We start from the raw sequence: 20,370 nt of genomic DNA, 5'->3' as shown, positions 1-20,370 counted from the left end.
CAACTGATCAGTTGAATTTTGTGACAAGAATTGAAAAGTACAAATGTTGTATTGTAATTTCTACCTGGGGTGAGGAGGCTGAAAATGCTGATCAGGTACTGTAAAATATGTCACTCAGATTATGTACTATATACTGATTCATATCAAAACAACACCATTAGCTGAAAAGAGGTCAGGAATTTCTAGGAACAAACCCAAGTTTAGTTGAGATATACATTGGCAAGAACTCTTAAAGTCTGCCTTTTTGAGAATGTTTGAACAGAAAAAATGTTGTATTACAAAACAGCTTTTGTTTTGTGTTTAGGATCTGTGGTAATTTATAAAACTGAAGCTGTGATTCTCTTGAGTTCTATACCTGTGAGCAGATGAATAAATTAAGTGTGTTACAGCACATGAAGTTGTCTTGTTTTTGTTCCTGAGTGAAATAAGACATTATTGTCAATATTTGACCAAGACTTCTAGTACTGACCTTGTTCAAATAACCACAGGATAGCCATGTTTGTACAAATGCAAAGCCAGCAGTCATTTGACTAAAATCATCCAGGATCAAACCCACTTGCTAGCCATTTCAGTTTTTAAGAACTGGGCCATGCATTGGGATAATGCATGTAATCTAATCTGAGATCTAATCAATGTAAAAAGACTAGTTTACACAGTCAAAGTAATCTCCCAGTATTGCACAATACAAGTAGTAAAAGAGTATTGACAGAAGTCTCCAGGTCTTGAACAGTGATGACATGCCATGGGGCCAGTAAGGACCAGTATTGGACCAGTTCAGAAGGTGACCATTATTCAGTCATGATTGCATGAATTCAAAATGACAATTTGTTGTCAGTTCAACCCAAAGTGCTTTTAAGGCTTGTTTACAGTAATTTAAACTGTTGTTATTCAGTGATTATTGTACCTTTTAAATGCAGGACAGCTCAGGTGTACAAAACAACAAAAAAACATAAAAAGAAAGGAATATTCCCTGCAGAAAAGATAGAAATTATGTCTTTTGCAGTGCTGCTTAGATTTATATGTCTGTTCATTTATTCATTGCTCAACCAAAAAATAAATATATGTCAAATCACTTCTCAACGTTTACTTGAACAATTTGCTTTCCTGCTTTAACAGATTTTTTGAGGGGAGGGAAGGCTGAATAAAATTAACCTGTTCACAAAATTACAATCCTTAAGTTTTTGGCCACTTTCTATCACAGAGAATCAAAAGTGTTAAAAAAACTAAATGGCACCATCTGCTGCTGGCTTCATAATCGGTATTGGTTAGATGATGAGAGTCATTTTTTAAATCCTTCTGGGATAATATCATGAAGAATAACAGAGTCATTTGTTTTCCGTTCTATATCGCTTGCTTGAATTAATTCTTGTCTTAGTGACTTACTATTAGGGCAGGCATAGTCACACAGTGACTAGCATTGCTTCTTCACAGATCTGGAGCCCTGCAGTAGGTCCTATTTCTGCTCTCTGTTTGGTGTTGGAACTCCCCTGTGACCCTGCATTGGATAAAGCGGTCAGAAAATGAATGGATCGATGATTAAAAAATACTGTGAACATAAAAGTTTTAAGTGCTCTGGCATCACTTTGCCTGGGGGAGTCTTGTGGTTACTCTGGGAGATAGATTTTCAATCTTTTCCAGACTATTTCAGTTTATGTACTGTATGGAAGAGTGGCTGACTATATTTTTGTCACAGTTTGTTATTATTGTCACTTTTTTAAATTGAATTTGTACACCACCACCAATAAAATTGAATTTTATTTTGTTAATGAGTGATAAAAGAAGTAAGGAGAAGACCCGGCTTTCAACAACAATGACAATATGCATTTTTTTAAAAAACTCCAAAGTTCCAAAAACTGAATTTAAGCTACAAAATAATCACAGTAAATTAACCTATTAAAACCATGGTCGTTAGGATAGTTTTAAAAATTCTGAGAGTCATTGAACCAAATAGACTGGGGCCTGATCTTCAGTAGAGTAAGATCTGAATCATTCAGTCACAGATTAATAACTGGTTTATGCTTATGCGGTGTGTTCTGAAGATAACAAGGAGCTAAACCACTCAGTGCCTTAAGCAATTTTCAGATGATGACAATTTAATGCTGATGCCGCGTGGTTTTAGAATGTGAGCTATTATACATTGGACATACTGTACTGAAGTCTATTTTATAAATTAATATTTACTGTGAGCATACAGAAAAATATATACTGTACATCAATGTTTTAGCATCAAATTGACACAACAAGGGCCATAGCCAAGCAATGATACATTGATGAAAAACCCTTTGTGGTATTTCAGTGTTTTTAACCCTGTTGAAGTCCACACAAAGAAGCTAAAACATTGAAAATGAACATACTGTACAAAATCAGCAATGGCCTGGTGTAGCCATAAGAACTTTATTACAACAAAATAACAAAATATATAAAACACGAATATGTGTATCAATTATAATAGTTTACTAGCTGAACATTTCACAGGACAAGTCGTCTGACCTTGATAGATCTAAATATTTCAAATATCAAGTCATTTAACCCTAAAATAGAGTCGTTTAGGAGAAGAAAAATCAGTCTCTAAAATCCCTTTAAGAGATGTTCTTAGATGCATATGTCTTATTAAAGCCCTTCATTTTAGCAGCTCCACATATTGCATCTGATATGTTGCTGATAATACAAGAAAAGCAAGATATATACAGTTTTAGGAGAAGAGGGCTGCATTCAGTATCTGAAAATGAAATATTTTCCTAACAAAACAAATATTATATAAAACTACATAAACCACAATAAAATAATTGTCAATTCAGTAGTCAAATTCTAATTAACAAACCAAGATAACAAATACAAAGACATGTATAATGAATACATTAGTGTTTGATACTTACATGCCTGGCTCAGGTAATGATAGCCCTGGCAGAAGAACTGCTGTGACAACAGGAATGAACTGGGGAGGAAGCTACACTGGTGCAGAGGGGGTGGAATGAGGAGTGCTAGGAGGTAATGGGTACCCAGCTAGTGTTTATACAGTACATACAGTAGGAGAGCTGAAGAATGAGATTTTAATTTGACCTCCTCCTGAACTTCTGTTTTAACAACTCCATTAATAATATAAACGTTATGAAGCAGAATGCATAGTACATAAAATCTGGAGTATTTGTCAATTAAAAAGTAAGTACTACCTGTGAAAATTGTCACATTAACCTTTCATTAACCTTTCAGGATATCAATTTGAGAGTTGCCAAAATAAATTAAACTGTTTTTGTTTATTTCTCCCTTACCAAATACTGTGATAAATGGTAAATGACATAAAGGTTATATTAACACAGCTTGAAAAATCAAAAATAAATATCAGTGGTCCCTGTACATTTATTTCTATGACATTGATATAGTGATACTCAGATTTAGTTTTCTGTGATTTGAAAAGGAGCAGAAAGATTTTCAATAGTTAATGTTTTTTTCCGTTGGGCAGGAACGAATGAGGATGGTCACTGTTAGTGGGAGCATCCGCCATTTGGAAGGAGTCTGTGGATCTTGCGCTGAGCCTCAGGGGGGTGAGGCGACTGAAGGTATTGGGAGACCAGGGAAGGTGAAGACGTGCACTCTGTGAGGGCACCACGGTGTCTTCTCTGGGCACCCAGGGTGGAGGCCTCAGGGAAGTAAGCTGATCTTCATCAGTAATGAACGCTGGGTTTTCAATTCCTGAGTGGTGGAAGAAAAAAATATACAATAAAAATAAATAAAAAATAAAACAATAATATATGACTCCTCCAACTAAGATCAATCTCAAAGCAGCTATATCACCCTTCAACTCACAACTGGCAACCCACTGAAGCTCAGCGGGTATGAGCCTGGACAGTACCTGGATGGGAGACCTGGGAAAACTAAGGTTGCTGCTGGAAGAGGTGCTAGTGGGGCCAGCAGTGGGTGCTCACACTGCGGTCCATGTGGGTCCTAATGCCACAGTATAGTGACGGGAACACTATACTGTAAAAAGGAACCATCCTTCGGATGAGACTTAAAACCAAGGTCCTTACTCTCTATGGTCATTAAAAATCTCAGGGCGTTTCTCGATAAGAGTAGGGGTGTAACCCCGGCGTCCTGACAAAATTTCCCATTGGTCCTTACCAATCATGGCCTCTTAATAATCCCCATCTATGAATTGGATTCATTACTCTGTTCTCCTCCCCACTAATAGCTGATGTGTGGGGAGCGTTCTGGTGCACTATGACGGTCTTACAGCCCTCAAGCACATGCTAGACAAACGCACAGTGCTTGATCCACTTACCCACACTCTAGTGCATCTTGCGGAATTGGTTCTCACACTAAATGCCTTCTCATTTAATAACATTTTTTATCAGCAAGTTAGTGGAGTCGCCATGGGCAACAGGATGGGACATAGCTAGGGCCCTCACCTGGGCCAAAAACAGCCCTTGGATCATCAACTTGACCAGGAACTCCCGGTCTCACAACCGCATTCCTTTGGTGCTTCCCTACCACTCTAACACACTTTCTATCCCCAGGACCATTATTAATAACTACTCCATTTTACAGGGTGATCCCTCCATCAGTACCCTTTTTTCTAACCTCCCAATCATCTCATACCGCCGACCACCCAATCTACGTAAACTTCTGGTTCACAGCTCCCCATCAGGCACTTTCCTCTGCAACAGAACTCGCTGCATCACCTGCAAATACATATCTAACAACACGCTCATTCAGGGCCCCTCAGGTCAATTCCGGATCACCCAGACGACATCCTGTACCTCCAGCAACCTCATTTACTGTATCTCCTGCACAAAATGCCCAGCTATCTATGTAGGGGAAACCAGAAGGAGACTAGGAGACCGCTTCAGAGAACATGTTAGGGCTGTGAAGATTAAAGATTTCTCCAATCCCATAGTTTCACACTGATCTCTCTGTCTCTGTTCTCAAAGAAGGGTTTCTCAACTCCCATAGCAGAAAAACAACAGAAACGAAACTCATCCTGAAACAAGGTTCACACCACCCCCCTTCTCTCAATGACCAACTTATTTTCGTGTAATCTTCTCTATTCTCATGCACGTTTTGACTTCACACCTCTCTTCACCCTTCTCCACTTTGCACTTCCTGAGTGGCCTTTCTGCCCCTCCTGCCTCCTCCCCTCTCCCAGCTTTTGTTCTCCTGTGCTATTTAATCTTTGCTGTCTGCCCTGTCTTTCTCACACCTGAAGAAGGCTTCACAGCTGAAACGTTGTGTATTCTCTTTTCTCTTTTCAGCATGGAATAAACCTATTACTTGTTCCTTTGCAAACTACGCATGCTGACGCAGCTACCCACCTGAAATTCCCAGCCATGGAATTAACACAATTGCAAAACCATGTGCATCCTAAGTAATATATGGAGTTAAACATATCTGCAGAATACACAGTGTTTAGTTTATGTTTGGAATCCCCTTTGTACCACCACGTGCTGCAGCCTTCAGCATAGGGCTATCTATCAATACGCTAGAGAAGTACAGTACCTTGATGCACTGGCAGCAGACAGACAGCAGCCCTGAAGTCAGACCTCTTTACCACAGCAGTGTGGCTTTAGAGCATTTGGAGAAATTACAAACACTTGTATGTTTTCTAATCTGTCACGGAGGTTATGTATTTTCTTTGCTAATGCAATCTACTGTACTATGAAAAGGTGGATTCCTACAGCCTTATTAGCTTCTTTACACTTTTGGTATTCCATTAAGCAAACATGGTACTCTGAAACAAATGGCATTGAACATTTCCCTGAATAAGTGAGTATTTAAGGGGACATCCACAAGGTGATAAAAGATGAGTCTATCTAATGAACTTAAATGATTTTTTTCTTGTCTTTCTGTACTAAGACTGGTATATTCTCCTTTCAACAGTTTGGATAGAACCTAATGGATGTGATAGTGGGATGAATTTATCAGAGTCTTTTTTAGTGTGACTCATTTAGCTGAGAGAACAGCAGCCTTTCCCACCTCACTATTACAAGGAATGAGCCAGGGAGATGCTGCAAGGGTGTACTGTAGATGGGGTTGTGGGAGGGGTGCAAAGGAAGTTCAGAAGCTGAGGTATACTATATAAGGTATATATATATTCTGTATTGTTACTGTTGGAGAGCAGAAGGGGAGATTTGAATCTAAAATTTCTCCTGAACATCTGTTATAAATTCCACAACATGAAACTATTTCATTTTTAGTGCCTCTGAATCTTTCAGTTCATACTAGAGGTCCTTCCTTAAACTTACAGTAACTACTTGTGCCAGGCTGATGATTGAATATTATCAGTTTTGTAGTCAAACTAATGGAAGCAGCAACAAAATAATTTATTAAAGCACTGTTGTCCAGCAATTTAAAAAGATCACAAACATATTATTTACCCCCAGATTCATTTTCTTCCTGAACAGTCCGCAGGGTTCCAGATGCTAAGAAGTGAATGCCACCTCCAGGCTGCTGAGTAACATCCACATTGGGGAAATCAAAATCTGAAAATGAATGAGATTTTCATTTTTTTTTTAGAAAAAGAGACAATGCATGAGATCCTGTTGAAATCCTTTGTCTTATTGTGAAGACACCAATGAGAGCTTCAGAATTATATTAATGAAGAATATTTCTCTGAAAAAGTTACAAAAGATTAAAGGACACAGGAAACCAAATTCAACATATAATACATTAATAAGAAATCATCAGGGAGCAAAATGCACTACATTAGCATCTCATGATAATGCAGCTGGACCACCATTGCAAACAATGATGGCAAAGACACAACCATCCTATCCACCAAGTTAGCTTTCTTCCATTTATTAACCACTTTCTCCAATTCAGGATTGTGAGGGAGCTGGAGCTTATTGACACAGTCACAGACACACACACAATTTCACCTAGGGCCAGTTTTCCTACCATGTTTTTGGTGTTATGTTTTGCCCCAGCATTAATAATCCCTGTGCCACCATGCCCCCAGAATATTTGATATCAATAAAAATATATTTTTATATAAAATATAATAATTCATATTAGATAGATTTTTCTGTCTTTGTAAATACAAGCTTTATCCTATAAAATATTATTTATTTTATATTTAGGTAAAATATTTCTGTTTTATATTGAATATCCCATTACCTTCTTCTTGAAAAGAAAACGAGCGGTTAGGACTCTCCACTGGTGGTGTTCTGATCTGCACCATGAAAAAAAGGAAAAGGTATAATTTGACGTGCTCTCATATGGCAACTAGTGGTAACTGATAGGACACAAAGGGTGCAAGTGGTATTCTAAAGCAAGTCTGGAGAGCCAGAACACTGAGAAGGACTGTTTTTACTTGTGAGAAAATGAGATTATTGAGTATAAGGCAATCTTTTGGTGCTTGGCCATTGTCATCTGTTGGGATTGGATATACAGTACATGTTAAACAAATGTCTGTCCTTGTCCTTACTTTACAAAAATCCCTGCAAGTGTATGAACACATACATATACACAAGTGTATGCAAGTGTACAGTATGTGTTCTAAAGTGCAGACAAATAGACTTTCCTACTGTACAATACAGTTCCTGTGAGGAAGGAGTCTTCAACCCTGGCCCTGGAGATCCAGCAGGTTTTGTAGGCAGTGTTTAAATCATACATTTCTAAAGGTTAGGAACAATTTAACCCATGACCAATTAGACAATTTAGTGATCATTTGGAATAAAAATCTTTCAGCCCTTAAGGATCAGAGTTCCCTTCATTGAAATATTACTTCTTTAATCGATCACTTGCTTAGACTAGTGTTCCTAATCTTTAAATAATAGGCAATTTAGGGTGACCTATAAGAATAACAGGACTGGTGCTCTCTAGGACCTGTGTTGGTGACTCCTTGTCTAATGGAATAAAATAATTTATTCAGACATGGATTATTCACAACTGCATTGTTTAACACCAAAAGCTTAGAATTATGGGATGGCTGAACCTTACTTTCTGCATGTGATCCTTCCTTTGATGTTTTTGAATTTTCTTGCTTTGGCTGACCCCCATCTTGGCAGACTTAAAGGACTCAAGACGTCGCTTCATGGTTCGCTGGAAGATTTCTTGGACTTCGTTCTCATCTTTATTGGGAACACTGTTGCTTCTGCTAAACCTGTTTCTGGGCTGAGGTCAAACAGAAAAGGAAACTATAATAGCACTCAGTATAGACGTTTGAGTCTAATTGCTGAATTAAGTATCCATAATGCATAGTTATAACAAATAGAATGGCCCTATAATTTCTAATGGTTTAATTCTTTTTTCATTTATCAATAAAACTCAAGGAGATTATTGTTTGGTTTTTAATACAGTATCTAGAAGGATGTATTTTGGGGGAAAATCTTTTATATATAAAAACTAGTCTAAAAGGAACACAGACAAAAACATATTACAGTGATGACCCTGAGAAACCATCGTAATAATGTAAACAATGTAAACAATTGTTAGTTTTTTACAATTCAGTGTGGCACAATATTATGTTGAATACAGAACCATATATATTATATTTTGAATAATCAATGGCTTAAACACTTTATGAAATTGTATTGTATTGAAACAATACTCTGGTAGTTGCTCTCTATTAGTTTTCCTTTTACTTGAGAAAGACAGACTGCATAATATTGACACATTAAAACCAAGAGCTCCTCTGTTCTGTTATATTTGAAAACCTGGCATAATCATTTGCTGTAGCTGCTTTTGGAATCTGCCTGTCGAAAGATTATGCTTGTCTGTAGCACAGGAGTGTAGCTGACCTGCTTCCTGGACTTGTAGAGGTGCTGCTGGATAATGTGATGGGTGTCCATGTCCTCTCTGTGACGACCAGTCTTCTGCCAGAGGTCCAAGGCTTGCATGTCCAGGCACACGGAACTGATGTTATCCCGTCTGCAAGAACAGAAAACACTCAGCCTTATTCTTGTCGACATAAAGAAATGCCTGCATGATCAAAAATCACAATACAAGACACTGCATTATTAGCCCTGTTGACAGGTTGTCAACGTAATAGAAAGAAAAGAAGAAAAAGCAAAATTTAGAAGATACAAAAAAAGTCTGTCTTTTTAAAATGTATTCTCTTCTGAAATAAAGCAGCAAACAGTGAATTCCAAGTTGTTAAGTACTGTATATATTTCATTTTCAAAGTGTTATTAGTGAGTTGACAGTGCTCTTAGCTTCTTGGTTACTCCCAAAGGGATCTTAATTGTTTTGCCAAACAATGAAATAAATTGTTTTTATGGCTTTTGGGGGCAACTATTTAAAAGGATTTGTTGCTGGAATGATTAAAAAAATCTTTTTGACAGGAAGTATATCGAATGTTATAACCTGGTACTTACAGAAAAGAAGATACCGATGCATCTTCAGGTGTCATCTTAGATATAATCTCTGAAACCTTTGAACTCAGGTTCTTGTTAAAGTCTACATTTGCATCACTTTCAGACCGTAGGAAGGCCAGTGATCCTTGGTGTTCACCCTTAAACACAAGAGGAAATCTTGCTTTAAGACAGGGTGAAGGAGCGAGGGAAGGTGCACAAGTAATCCGATACAGAAAAACATACTGTATTGCTGCACGATTTTAGATTTCTGTTCTGTTCATAACCCTGTGTCCATCCTTCCTATAGCCACATTTGCTCTAACAACATGAATATTTTCACTTTAAATAAACATTTAACCTACTGTAGACAAGAATACAGAATCAGAAAGCTTAGGGTAAATATCCAAAAGACTAGTGTGTATTTTCTTAACAAAATACTTAGGTTAAGTATTAGTTAGGTCTGGATTCTTGACAAAAGGATTAGCTCTTTGACTGTGGAACATGTGCAGAGTTGAGCCACAATATTTCCCCTCCACATATTATTTCAAGGAGTTTTTGGACTTGGCAAATTGCTCAAATGTGGGCTCCGACTCATGTAATGCCCATATTGTATGAAATCAATACCACCTTGCCTCAGAAACAGTGTATGAAAGACATGTGCATTGATGATTGATTTTGAGATTGATCTTCACACAATTTAAAAAAGCACTACCACAGCCACTCCATACAGGTGATTAGTTTGTACATATTAATCTATAATTCTGATATGGTAGCATAGTACTGTATATCACCTACAGTACAGTACAAAAATATTTTCAGATTACCTACCCTTTTAGATATCTAGAATTTTTCAGGTCATTGCCAGCGCAATTCAGAATGTTATTTTTATTACCTCTGAGACATAGCTGACAGCATCCTGAACATTTAGGTGATGGTACACACTGAAGAGATAATCCCTTGACTTTCGTACAGAAGGTTTTATCAGCAACCAACACAGCCATTTCTCATCGAACTGCGTCCATCTGAAAAGAACAGCCACATGGAGGATTGTGAAAACCTTTGAAGTCTTTAAAACAGTCCAAAAGCTTGAGACGTTCTCATACTGTATGTCATACTGTATGTGCTCACACTCAGTAGAACACTTTTCGAAAGTGTTTTATCTGTCCCAAAACTTTTCAGCTTGATATGGGATTTTATTTTACCCTCATAGCATTTGAAAGATTGTGGATCCTACAGTACTTAGATAGTTCATGTGAGGGCTAAATTGTATATTGTATATTCTGTTGTTTTGTCGGTTTTCCAACTAAGTCTCACAGAGTTTTGAAGTCAGTATCCAGGATTATTCCACCGGTGCGTAATTGGTTTAGGATCCAGCACAAAAGCAGGCTGGACATGAAGTTTGCCCCAGTTTGAAGCAGGACGTCTTGCCATAGTGTTAAGAGTTTAACCTGTGACTACTGTATGCAGTACTGTATTTTGCTTAGAATACAAAAGAAAGACAGTCTTCAATTTAAAAAAACCTCCTGAACGCTTTCTGCTCTTACTTCCTTTATGCTGCTCATTTAGTTGCCTCATAATCTCCTTTAGTCCAACAATCCTGGTTGTGTTCATGTTAATAAGCATTTACTATACAGTATGTCTATAGTAGAACTTAGAAATAAAAAAATACTTAACAATACACTACAATTTCAACATGCAAAAACCAATGAGAAGCTTCAAAAAGTAAGGAAATTTAGCTTAGGTGACTTTAATTGGAAAACAGGCATTATAAATTAATATGTTTGTGGAAGAAGTAAAGCCCTTTTACTTTTTAAAATTTCTTTCAGAGAAGAAATAAAACTTTCAATTGTGTAAGTCACAGAGGATTTGTTTCTGTCACACAATGCTGCAATTATCTTCTTAACAAAGGTAATGCATGTTCTCAACTTTGAAATATTAAAAGTATTTTGTTCTTCAAAACAAAAAGCATTTTAGTATTGTCATGCTGCTTTCCTGTAATGAACGGTTTCATTTTTCTTCTCAAAATGAAAATATTCTCTTACTTCTCCTTGAAATAGTTATTGCCGAACTGTCCAGAAATATCTTCGATTCCAACAAGAATGTGGTCAAACAGCTTTAAAAAAAACAAACAGCAAATGTTCAGGTGAAACATTAAAAATGATCAAATATTTTTATATATATTTGCTGATACAATAAGTTCGTGAAGTAAAAGGCCTTACCCTGCTTTGCAGTTTTTCAACTAGCAGAGGATCTTTGGGCTGACTCCTCTTCACTCTCAGCCAGGTCACCAACGGTTTGATCAGTACTCCCTGCAACAAGTATCAGAGGGATGAGAGTGACCGTCTTGCTCACGTTTTCTTAAGCAAAAGTTATTTTTGTGATCTGTAGCATAAGGCACATACACACTAGCTTACCAAGATCAATTGGCTACTGACATTTTCTGTTTAAGGATATTAATACATTATTTACCTTTACTTATATGATACATATTATATATACTACTTTATACATCTATTTCCTATTTGAACTTGAAATCTGTTATAAAACAAATCTCAATTATTTTATTCATAAATATCATTAAATGTACTGTATTCATTTAATTATTAAATATAATAAAAATTACTTTAGAAATCAATATAAATTCTTCAATTAGTTTACCCTTTACTAGCACTTTAAGTATTATTATTATATAACATATACAGTATAGATGTTTATAATAAGTCATGATATACAGAGAGGTGCTGATAAAGTATTGTTAGTGCACTCCTTCAACACACAGAATGGGTGAAGAATTCCAGTACAACTCAATCATATCTGAGACCACGCTGCACTCCCACAGACGCTTGAGTCCTACTCATTTTAATTTGGAATGCACTGACCTGTAGCATGACAGTGAAGTACACGACGATGAGAGTAGTGCTGATGAAAAGATTCTTCTCCTTCACTTTTGCGTCGTCCAGAAGGAACGCCAAGCCATATACCACCCCACCCCGCAGACCACCGTAGCCCATGACCACTTGGTCAATGATGCTTAAGGGAATCAGTCGGAACTGGTTTAACATCCATGTCATGACAAAGACACCTGCAACACAGAGGGCCCACAGTGTGAGCAGGTATATAGGAATCATTGATTGCCCTTGACATTGTTACTATCTGTTAAAATTCTGTGTTACATGCTTGCCATGTATAAATGTATTTATGCCTTTTTTCTATAGACCACTCCATACCCAGTCAGGAGTCATGTCTTTGACTGGTAGCCGCAGTACTATTTGAAAAACTAAACACTGCTTTATTAGTTTTAATTAATCTTTTTGTATCTATTCTTCTTCTGGGACGTTTTAGACTGTATTATACTACTCTGTATTTTCTATTTTATTCCACTCCAAATCCAGTTGCTCAATGGAAACTAGAGCTAGTACTCTACCTTTTTCCCATGTAGTCTCACACATTATCAAAATTTTACTAATATTGAAAAATATATGTGAACTTCTTACCTATATACCTGAAAACTACCATGAAGAAAACCGTGAGCAGGATAAAACCTGTATTCCACTTCCAGATATGAGTATCTATTGCAGAAACTCCCAGAAAGAAGAAGAGGATGGTTTCAGATCCATTGGCAAATGCTTTCATAGCAGATCGGACAGTGGTGACCGAGCTCTCATCCATGTTAGCCATGACGTACTTATGGCAGAAGACGCCATAAAAAGTAATCCTAAAATATAAAAGTTTTTTTAAGTGAAAGTTACAAAATGCACATAATCGTCCCTGATTCACAAAATATAAATGCAGCCCTGTCTTGCATACTTTAAAATGATCAAGTACCTATCCATTTCCACATTGCTTCTTACTGTATGTCTGGCCAGGGTCTCAGTAACCTAGATACTAACCTGGTTACTCAAGATATCAGTAGGTATTAGGATTCAAGATGGGACCACACGTTTGGCAGGGCATTAGTCTATCTCAAGACTAAAATACACAGAGATAATTAAGAATTTCCAAGATGAGTGGAAACCAGAGCACCTGAAGAAAACCCACAAGAAAATGGAAAGGACCTATTTCTACAAGCATGTTCTTGGCCTCAAAGAGACCTAAGGCCTACAGGTACCTCACAACACTAACCTCCAAGTCATTGTGCTTGAGAAACATGAGTTTGACATAGAGTGCAGATAAAACGTTTGTGAAGGTCTGAGAAGACCTCAGAAAAAGAGTAGTTGGTTACAAAACCACATCTAAACCTATCCACAGTTAGACAGATGGAAAATATTCAAGACCATGGTGATGCCATTCAGGACCAGTCATTCTGCCAAGATCACCACAAGAACACCCTAGAAAAGCATCCAGAAAATCACAAAGAAGTAACATCTAAGGATCTGCAGACCTCTCTCATGGTGGCTAATGCCAGTGTTCATGACTCAACCATCAGCGAGAGACCTTTCAGGAATGGTTTTCATGCGACAAAATTCAGGAAGAAATCATTGCTTTCTTAATTCATTGCTCTCTAAGTTTCTTAAAATTTGCCAAAAATCACCTGGACAATCTGCAAGACCACCCGAAGCATATTCTTTGGACAGTCAATAGTTTTCTGGCCACAATGAGAAATATTTTGTGTGATAAAAAACTATATAATGTCTTCCAACAGACGAAACTTGTCACACTCATGAAGCATGGTGAGGGAGTGCCATGGTTTGGGACTGTGTTGGTGCCTCGGGACGTGGAACAGCTTGCCATTATCGACGGAACCACAAATTTGTCATTGTAATAGAAAATTTGGGAGGGGGGTAAAGATTGTTGCACTTTCATTGCACTTCAGTGAAGTTACTACCTGTGCAGACACATCTTTCTTTGATTTTATTTTAATCAGTAAAAATTTCCATTGTCTATTTGCAAACTACTCTCATAAAGAACACAACAGCATGGAGATACATAGATAAAAAAAGGGAAGTTTGAAGTCAGAGATCCTTATTTTAAAATGATCTTTCATGTCTGTTGCAACACATAAGACAATTTGAAAAACTGAAAATAAAATTTATTTGAGACATGTGTGATAAGTAAGACATTTAAAAACTCACGAAAGGATAGCGGATAGAGACAGCATCTCTGCAGTGAGGTAGGCAAGGTATCCCATGACGAAGACATAACCCGGTTCGATGATCTGAACATTTTTGGTGATCCTCGTCAGTAAGGAGATCAGTATTCCAAAGCAAACTCCGATTATGGTTCCACCACAGGCAACAACAAAGAAGGACACTGAATTGAAGGAAGAAACAGAATAAAAATTGTAGATGATTATTTCAGAACAAGTGTGAAATTCAGTTACCTTGACGCCTTAGACTTGTACTGCAGAATGTTTTATCTGAAAAGATCAATTTGTGAATGAGATGATGTAATAAATAATGCCATCATCCATCAATTGTCTAACCACTTCATCCAATCCAGAGTCGTGGGTGAGCCATAAATTGTCCAGGCAAGTAACAGGCACAAGGCGAGATACACACTGGATAGCATGCCAGTCCATTGTAGGGCACACACAGACACAGACTTGCACACACTCACACCAAGGATAATTTTTCTGGAAGCCAATTAACCTACGGGTACTGTATGCCTTTGTACTAAACATGAACACCTGGAGGAAACCCACATAAATACAGGAAGAACATACAAACTCAATGCAGATAGCACCCCAAGTCCGGAGTTGAACCCAGAACCCCAGGGGGCTGGGGCCAACCACTGTGCCACTGTGCCACCCATGATGTCATCATAAAAATTATAATACAGATGTTAATTGTTGTGTATTGCGTAGGGCATAAAAAAGCATTAAAAACTAGGACTATAATGCACAGGAATTCAGCCTCACCTATGCCTTTGATAATATCTGCAGCCTGGATGTTTTCAGCTCCCATCTTTACAAAAGTGTCAAACACATTATAAAGGACCTGAAGACAAAGGTAGAAAGGCATTATAGTATAAAGCAAAATTCATGTCAAATTAGAAACAATCTACACCAGGACTTCAAGAAAGCTGGGCCCCATGACAAGCATGAATATCACCATATACTGTTGTACTTGTTTTTGTATTTAATTGTCTTCGATCATTTCCATTTTTTACTATTTTAAAACATTTTTCAGCATTTAAAAAGATGGAAATAACTAATGCTAACTAATGATGAATTTTGGTTTTGTGAAAATATTGTGGTTTTCTGCAAAGCAAAGTGGGTACTTACCACTGTTACACCATCATTAAGGAGAGACTCCCCAAAGACAATGATATAAAGAACTTCGTTGACATGTACTTGTTCAAATACAGCAATTACAGCAACAGGATCAACTGCCGAAAGCAAACTTCCAAACAGAAGAAAATCTAGTAGAGTAATGTCGAGAGTACCTAAAAATAATCAGTGCACAAGTGATATTTATTACATATTACATTAGAAGTCCTTTCTACAGATATTTTTATTTAAAATACATCCCATGCATGGCAAACTATCAAAACAACACAAAAGAAATAAATGAATGAGAAATGCTTACTGTATATGGAAAATCTTTTTTCAATATAAACTGAATATAGCATTTCTGGGTGATCTGTTAACTATGCATGTCGAATGTAGTCTTGTTAAAGTACAATTTCATATTGCAAAAGCTTTGTTTTTATTTTTTAAACTATCAATTAAAAAAAAACAGGTAAAGTTCCTCATTCAAAGAACACCTTAAGTCACAAAAATAAGACAGCTGTTTTAACTAGTCTGAAAAACATAATGAAAATATTAATGTGAATAATAAACAGATGATATCAAGTATGATAACACTTGTTTTGAGAACTTGTATAATAAGAACTTGTTTTATATGCTGCATTCGGATCAAACATCAATTTCTATTTTTAATACATTTATGTACTGTAGGTGAAGTGTAGACCTCATTTGGATTTTAATATGTGATTTCATTGCAAGTACACTTCTGAAATTAGCAGTTCTGATGTAAAAAAATAAATATCTTTATTACATTGTAAAGTCATTAACATTTAATGTCATTCAGTTTATTGAAACATCTCCAGTTCTTCCAAGGTGTATAGTAAAGATGATCAGAGGTCCTAATCATTAAAAAATGTATTTCACTAATCAAGTAATCTCAAACTGTGTGAAGAGGAGTCAACATGAAGCATTTTTGTCACATTTGGTGTTCAGTGAAGGCTATAGCCAGTCACATAAATGAAAAATAGTGAAAAATTGTTCATACTGTATGTATCATCTGTATTGTCATGGGAGTGGACAGCTGTGAACTGTTATTTATAAGTAAACATGACAATTTCAGATTTTGCCCACCCCTCTTCATCCTACATCTAACAATTGTGATTCTGTGAAATGATGCAAAATGTAGTATAGAGCACTTGGAAATATTTTATTGGTTTTGACAATTTACCAAAAAATCCCTAAGGGCAGCTTTAATACATCCATGCACACTGGGAATCTGGACCTCAAACTTACCCATTGCTCCTCCCAGGTAGCAACCCCACAGCGCCAAACCAATTGTACCAGCCGCCCAGCAGGTACCAACAACAGCAAACAGGAGGATGGCGCCCATGTTTCCGAAGAACAGCTTGTTGGGCATGTGATAGCCTGTCTCCAGGATGATTTGTGGCAGGATGTAGTAGAAAAAGGTCCTTGGTAACAGGTAGAACGTAGGAGCTTTGTCAGCTCCCCATATAATGCCTCCAAATATGAAGCCACACGTAATCAGCAGAGCACTTTCTGGGATATATTGTGTCACTCGGTGGTCCAGTTCAATTACTAGAACAGCAGAGAGAAAAAAATACTTCTTATAACACGGCTGAAATGTTGTGTTTTCTTTCTTCTCTTTTCAGCATGGAGTAAACCTATTCCTTGTTCCTACTTATTATAACAGTCTGTCAGTACAGTGACATACCCTTTAGCCCTGGCATACAGTATATCTGGGTGCACTGGGTGGACAGATATCTTTTTGTAACTTACTGAACATGTTCACGTATTATAGATAATTTTTCACTGGTGTCCTGTACAATTTCCAAGCACAGCATCCAAATTTAACTTCAAATCTACAGTGTTAATTCTGTATCCTTTTAAGGTCTGTTAACCTTTTTATTATTTCACTCTATTGCCTAAAATAAGTAAATGATATCAACATAGACAACTCATTATCTTGAATGCCTACCCCAGTTTCAAACTTATTATTTTATGAAGAACTTTATCAAATGCTCTCTGAAAATCTAATTATTCCATATGCTTTTCTCTGTTAGTATCCATTATTTCTGTTGCTTGTTCTTAGCAACCTGAGATTATTTCTTAATTATTAATAATAATTACTAATAATTCCTTACACTTATACAGTGCTTTTAATTATTAGAAATAAACAAGACATACATTTTAAATCAATGTTGGGTATCTTTTAAAATGTTATTACTATGCAGGTGATCCTGTATAGTAATAACTATAGTTCACTACAACGTATGATGTAGTGAAGACATCTACTTTTCATGTAGTTTGCAGACAAGGCGTTTATTTATTTAATTTGACAGCTTTCCATTGATATTTAATTTATTTTCTCTTATTTTTTTTTGTTTTAAATGGGTTTATATGGATTAAATGGTATTTTGCCTCAGTTTTTTCATGGAAAATTGTTGTTGTTATTATTAAATAATGTATTAGATTACAAAGACAGATTTCCTAAAAAAATGCACTACGTACAGTATGTGAAAAGCAGTATCGCATTTCACAAATTAACTGTACTGTAATTGTTACAATTGTGTCATAGAGAGAGTGATGTAATGAGAGTTACATCATTACCTAGCATATTCCAGAAATATGTTCTAGAATGAGTAATGCAACTAAGAAGTAAAGACATAACACAGTACTGTAGGTGGGCTCTGTTGAACACAATAAACAATTAAATTTAGTCCGTCACATTCTCTGAATAATTTTCAATTGAAGGAGTTTTTATTTGTCACTACAGTGATGTCAAGAGGTCTTTATCATTGACATGCATATATTTAAGTAATTGACTTCACATACTTCATCAATGCAATATTAATATCCTAAATACTGTAACATATGGAATAGTGTGTTCAAATCATGGGTTCATTTACCTTTTCTATAGTTTAAAAATAGCCTTTTCTTCATTGTGCTTACAGTTGCCGTGTTTTGTCTTGTATATATTATGTACTGTATATAAATATAAAATATTTATAGGCTATATAAAATAATAATTTATTCTGATACTGTATCAACAAACCATATTGAAATGTGCTGATTGATATTTTCAAGCAAAGTCATATTTAAAACAGAATTCACAGTCATAATTCTAATGACATTGCCAAAGGCTTTTGTGAGATACAAACAGCTCCAGAGGTACTAATACCTGCAAAAACAGTCTGTCAGTACAGACATGTATAACATTTTACCATTACTATTTTACCATTTACTGTATGTGTTATATGACAAATAACATGACGAAATCACATACCGAGTTTGCATAGCCAGGCCACCAAAATCCACAAAGCCACCAGGTAAGGTTCCATGACATGCTCCCATTTAAAGGTCACAATCTGGAAGGTGTTGATACCGACTGCTGTTGCGTTGCCATTTCCAGTCTGTTCATTTCTTGTCGAAGAGTAGGTACCATTGGGATTCCGGCTTCCTCTTAGTGTGTCACTGTCTACCAATGTCTCACAGCAAGCTAGAACTAAAAGAACAACTGTCAGTTTTAATCGTTGGAGTTCCATTATACAGCTCTTGTTAATTAACTACTTAATCAGTGAATGCAATTCAGTGTCTTTGTTATTCTCCTGTTGTGCCTTCAGTTGTCTTGATCTCTCATCATCTTGTCAACTTTTGTCAATGATAGATTTTCCAGCTTCTGTCATTTGTCATGTCCCTGAGTTACAGTATGAAAAACCTGTCTGAGTGATTCTTCAGCTTAATACCACAAATAGCAGAACAGGCAGTGGTGTTACTGGTCACCCCATTGAGCCAACTGGCCTTTTTATACCACAGGTAAATGTAGGCGGGGCTTTGTCTTCAGAGGCATTGTGGATAGAGAGGACAGCCTTATCAGTGCTGTGTTTACTGTGCAACCACACACGAAAATTGCCTTTTCAAAGACGCAGAATATTACCGTCTCCAAATCTCACAGTAAATAAGGAAGGACAAGCAGGAATATAATTTAATATTTCATCAAGCAAGCCTGTCTTTAAAGCAAAGTACTTGTAGACAAAAATGAAGCAGTTTAATTTTACTCTGCTTTATCTTAATAATATGTGAATATATTATTGATTTGGAGAAAGCTTGGAGTGTTATACTGTATATTAGACATGGAAAATAAAATGACTGATTTAAAATTTAAATTGTTCTTCAAGGTTATAAGCAAATCATGTTAATGGATATAATAAGAAGTAATCAAATGATTTTTGATCCTGTTTCCCATATTTCTAAATTTAAATTATTAAGCAAAACGTTATTTATATTTAAAATAACACAGATTGTGATGATGTCTGCAGAAACAATTATAGTATCACAGCATTAATATTTAAAACACATTTTGAACGATCTAAATTAAATTATGATAATACAGTGTATGAAAAATAAGGGGCTTTCTGCAGGTTCATTATGAGCTATATACAGAAAAACAGAATCAGTTCAGCTTTTCACACTGTATTGCTTGCTCTCATCTATGGCCTTTTAGATAAGACCTCATTGTAAACAATCCAGATTTAGGCTTAATGATCTATGAAATAAAATTCTGGTACTCTAATGACACCTGTAAACACTTGGCATATGACTTCAGCTGACATTATGTTTTCACCATATTTATTTTTTTGAGACTGATGAGAAATTTTCAAAACAGGGAGAGTACTTTACTGGTATGTCAAAATCCAGTAAAAATGGCTGTGAGAGTGAGAGAAGAGCTGTGAAGTTAAGCCATTTAATGTCATAGCACTGAAATATTTTTACAGAAGGTGTATCTTAATTTACATAAAACAATCATACAGTATGTTAATAAAGACTGAAATGGAAGAACAAGAGATTCAGATTCACTTCCTGGTTTTGATGTTTCCTC

At 36.3% G+C, this 20,370-nt stretch overlaps 1 protein-coding gene across 1 annotated transcript; it reads right to left on the bottom strand.

Annotated features, from left to right (window-relative positions):
* Positions 1-2,380: 2,380 nt before the first annotated feature.
* LOC148822869 (sodium/hydrogen exchanger 3-like) lies at positions 2,381-19,281 on the bottom strand. The gene is made up of 16 exons (XM_088928545.1): positions 18,778-19,281; positions 16,767-17,069; positions 15,510-15,670; positions 15,144-15,222; positions 14,359-14,536; positions 12,781-13,001; positions 12,166-12,368; positions 11,506-11,595; positions 11,329-11,399; positions 10,179-10,308; positions 9,309-9,445; positions 8,733-8,862; positions 7,933-8,106; positions 7,108-7,162; positions 6,369-6,473; positions 2,381-3,690 (listed from the first exon to the last, which is right to left on the bottom strand). Exons 1-16 carry the CDS (start codon positions 19,034-19,036, stop codon positions 3,437-3,439), a joined length of 2,550 nt encoding a protein of 849 aa, XP_088784671.1. The 5' UTR covers positions 19,037-19,281; the 3' UTR covers positions 2,381-3,436.
* Positions 19,282-20,370: the final 1,089 nt, after the last annotated feature.

Source organism: Atractosteus spatula, chromosome 12, assembly GCF_055471065.1.
Source record: "Atractosteus spatula isolate fAtrSpa1 chromosome 12, fAtrSpa1.hap1, whole genome shotgun sequence".
Lineage (NCBI taxonomy): Eukaryota > Metazoa > Chordata > Actinopteri > Semionotiformes > Lepisosteidae > Atractosteus > Atractosteus spatula.
This window is presented reverse-complemented; position numbering and strand designations above follow the sequence as displayed.

Excerpts from the sequence above, each read along its gene's own strand:
- LOC148822869 (XM_088928545.1), bottom strand. The coding sequence starts at position 19,036 with ATGGAACTCCAACGATTAAAACTGACAGTTGTTCTTTTAGTTCTAGCT. Across the intron at positions 15,223-15,509 it reads TTAATGATGGTGTAACAGTG|GTCCTTTATAATGTGTTTGA; the intron begins GTAAGTACCCAC and ends CTTTGTCTTCAG. Across the intron at positions 3,691-6,368 it reads GGAAGAAAATGAATCTGGGG|GAATTGAAAACCCAGCGTTC; the intron begins GTAAATAATATG and ends TCCACCACTCAG.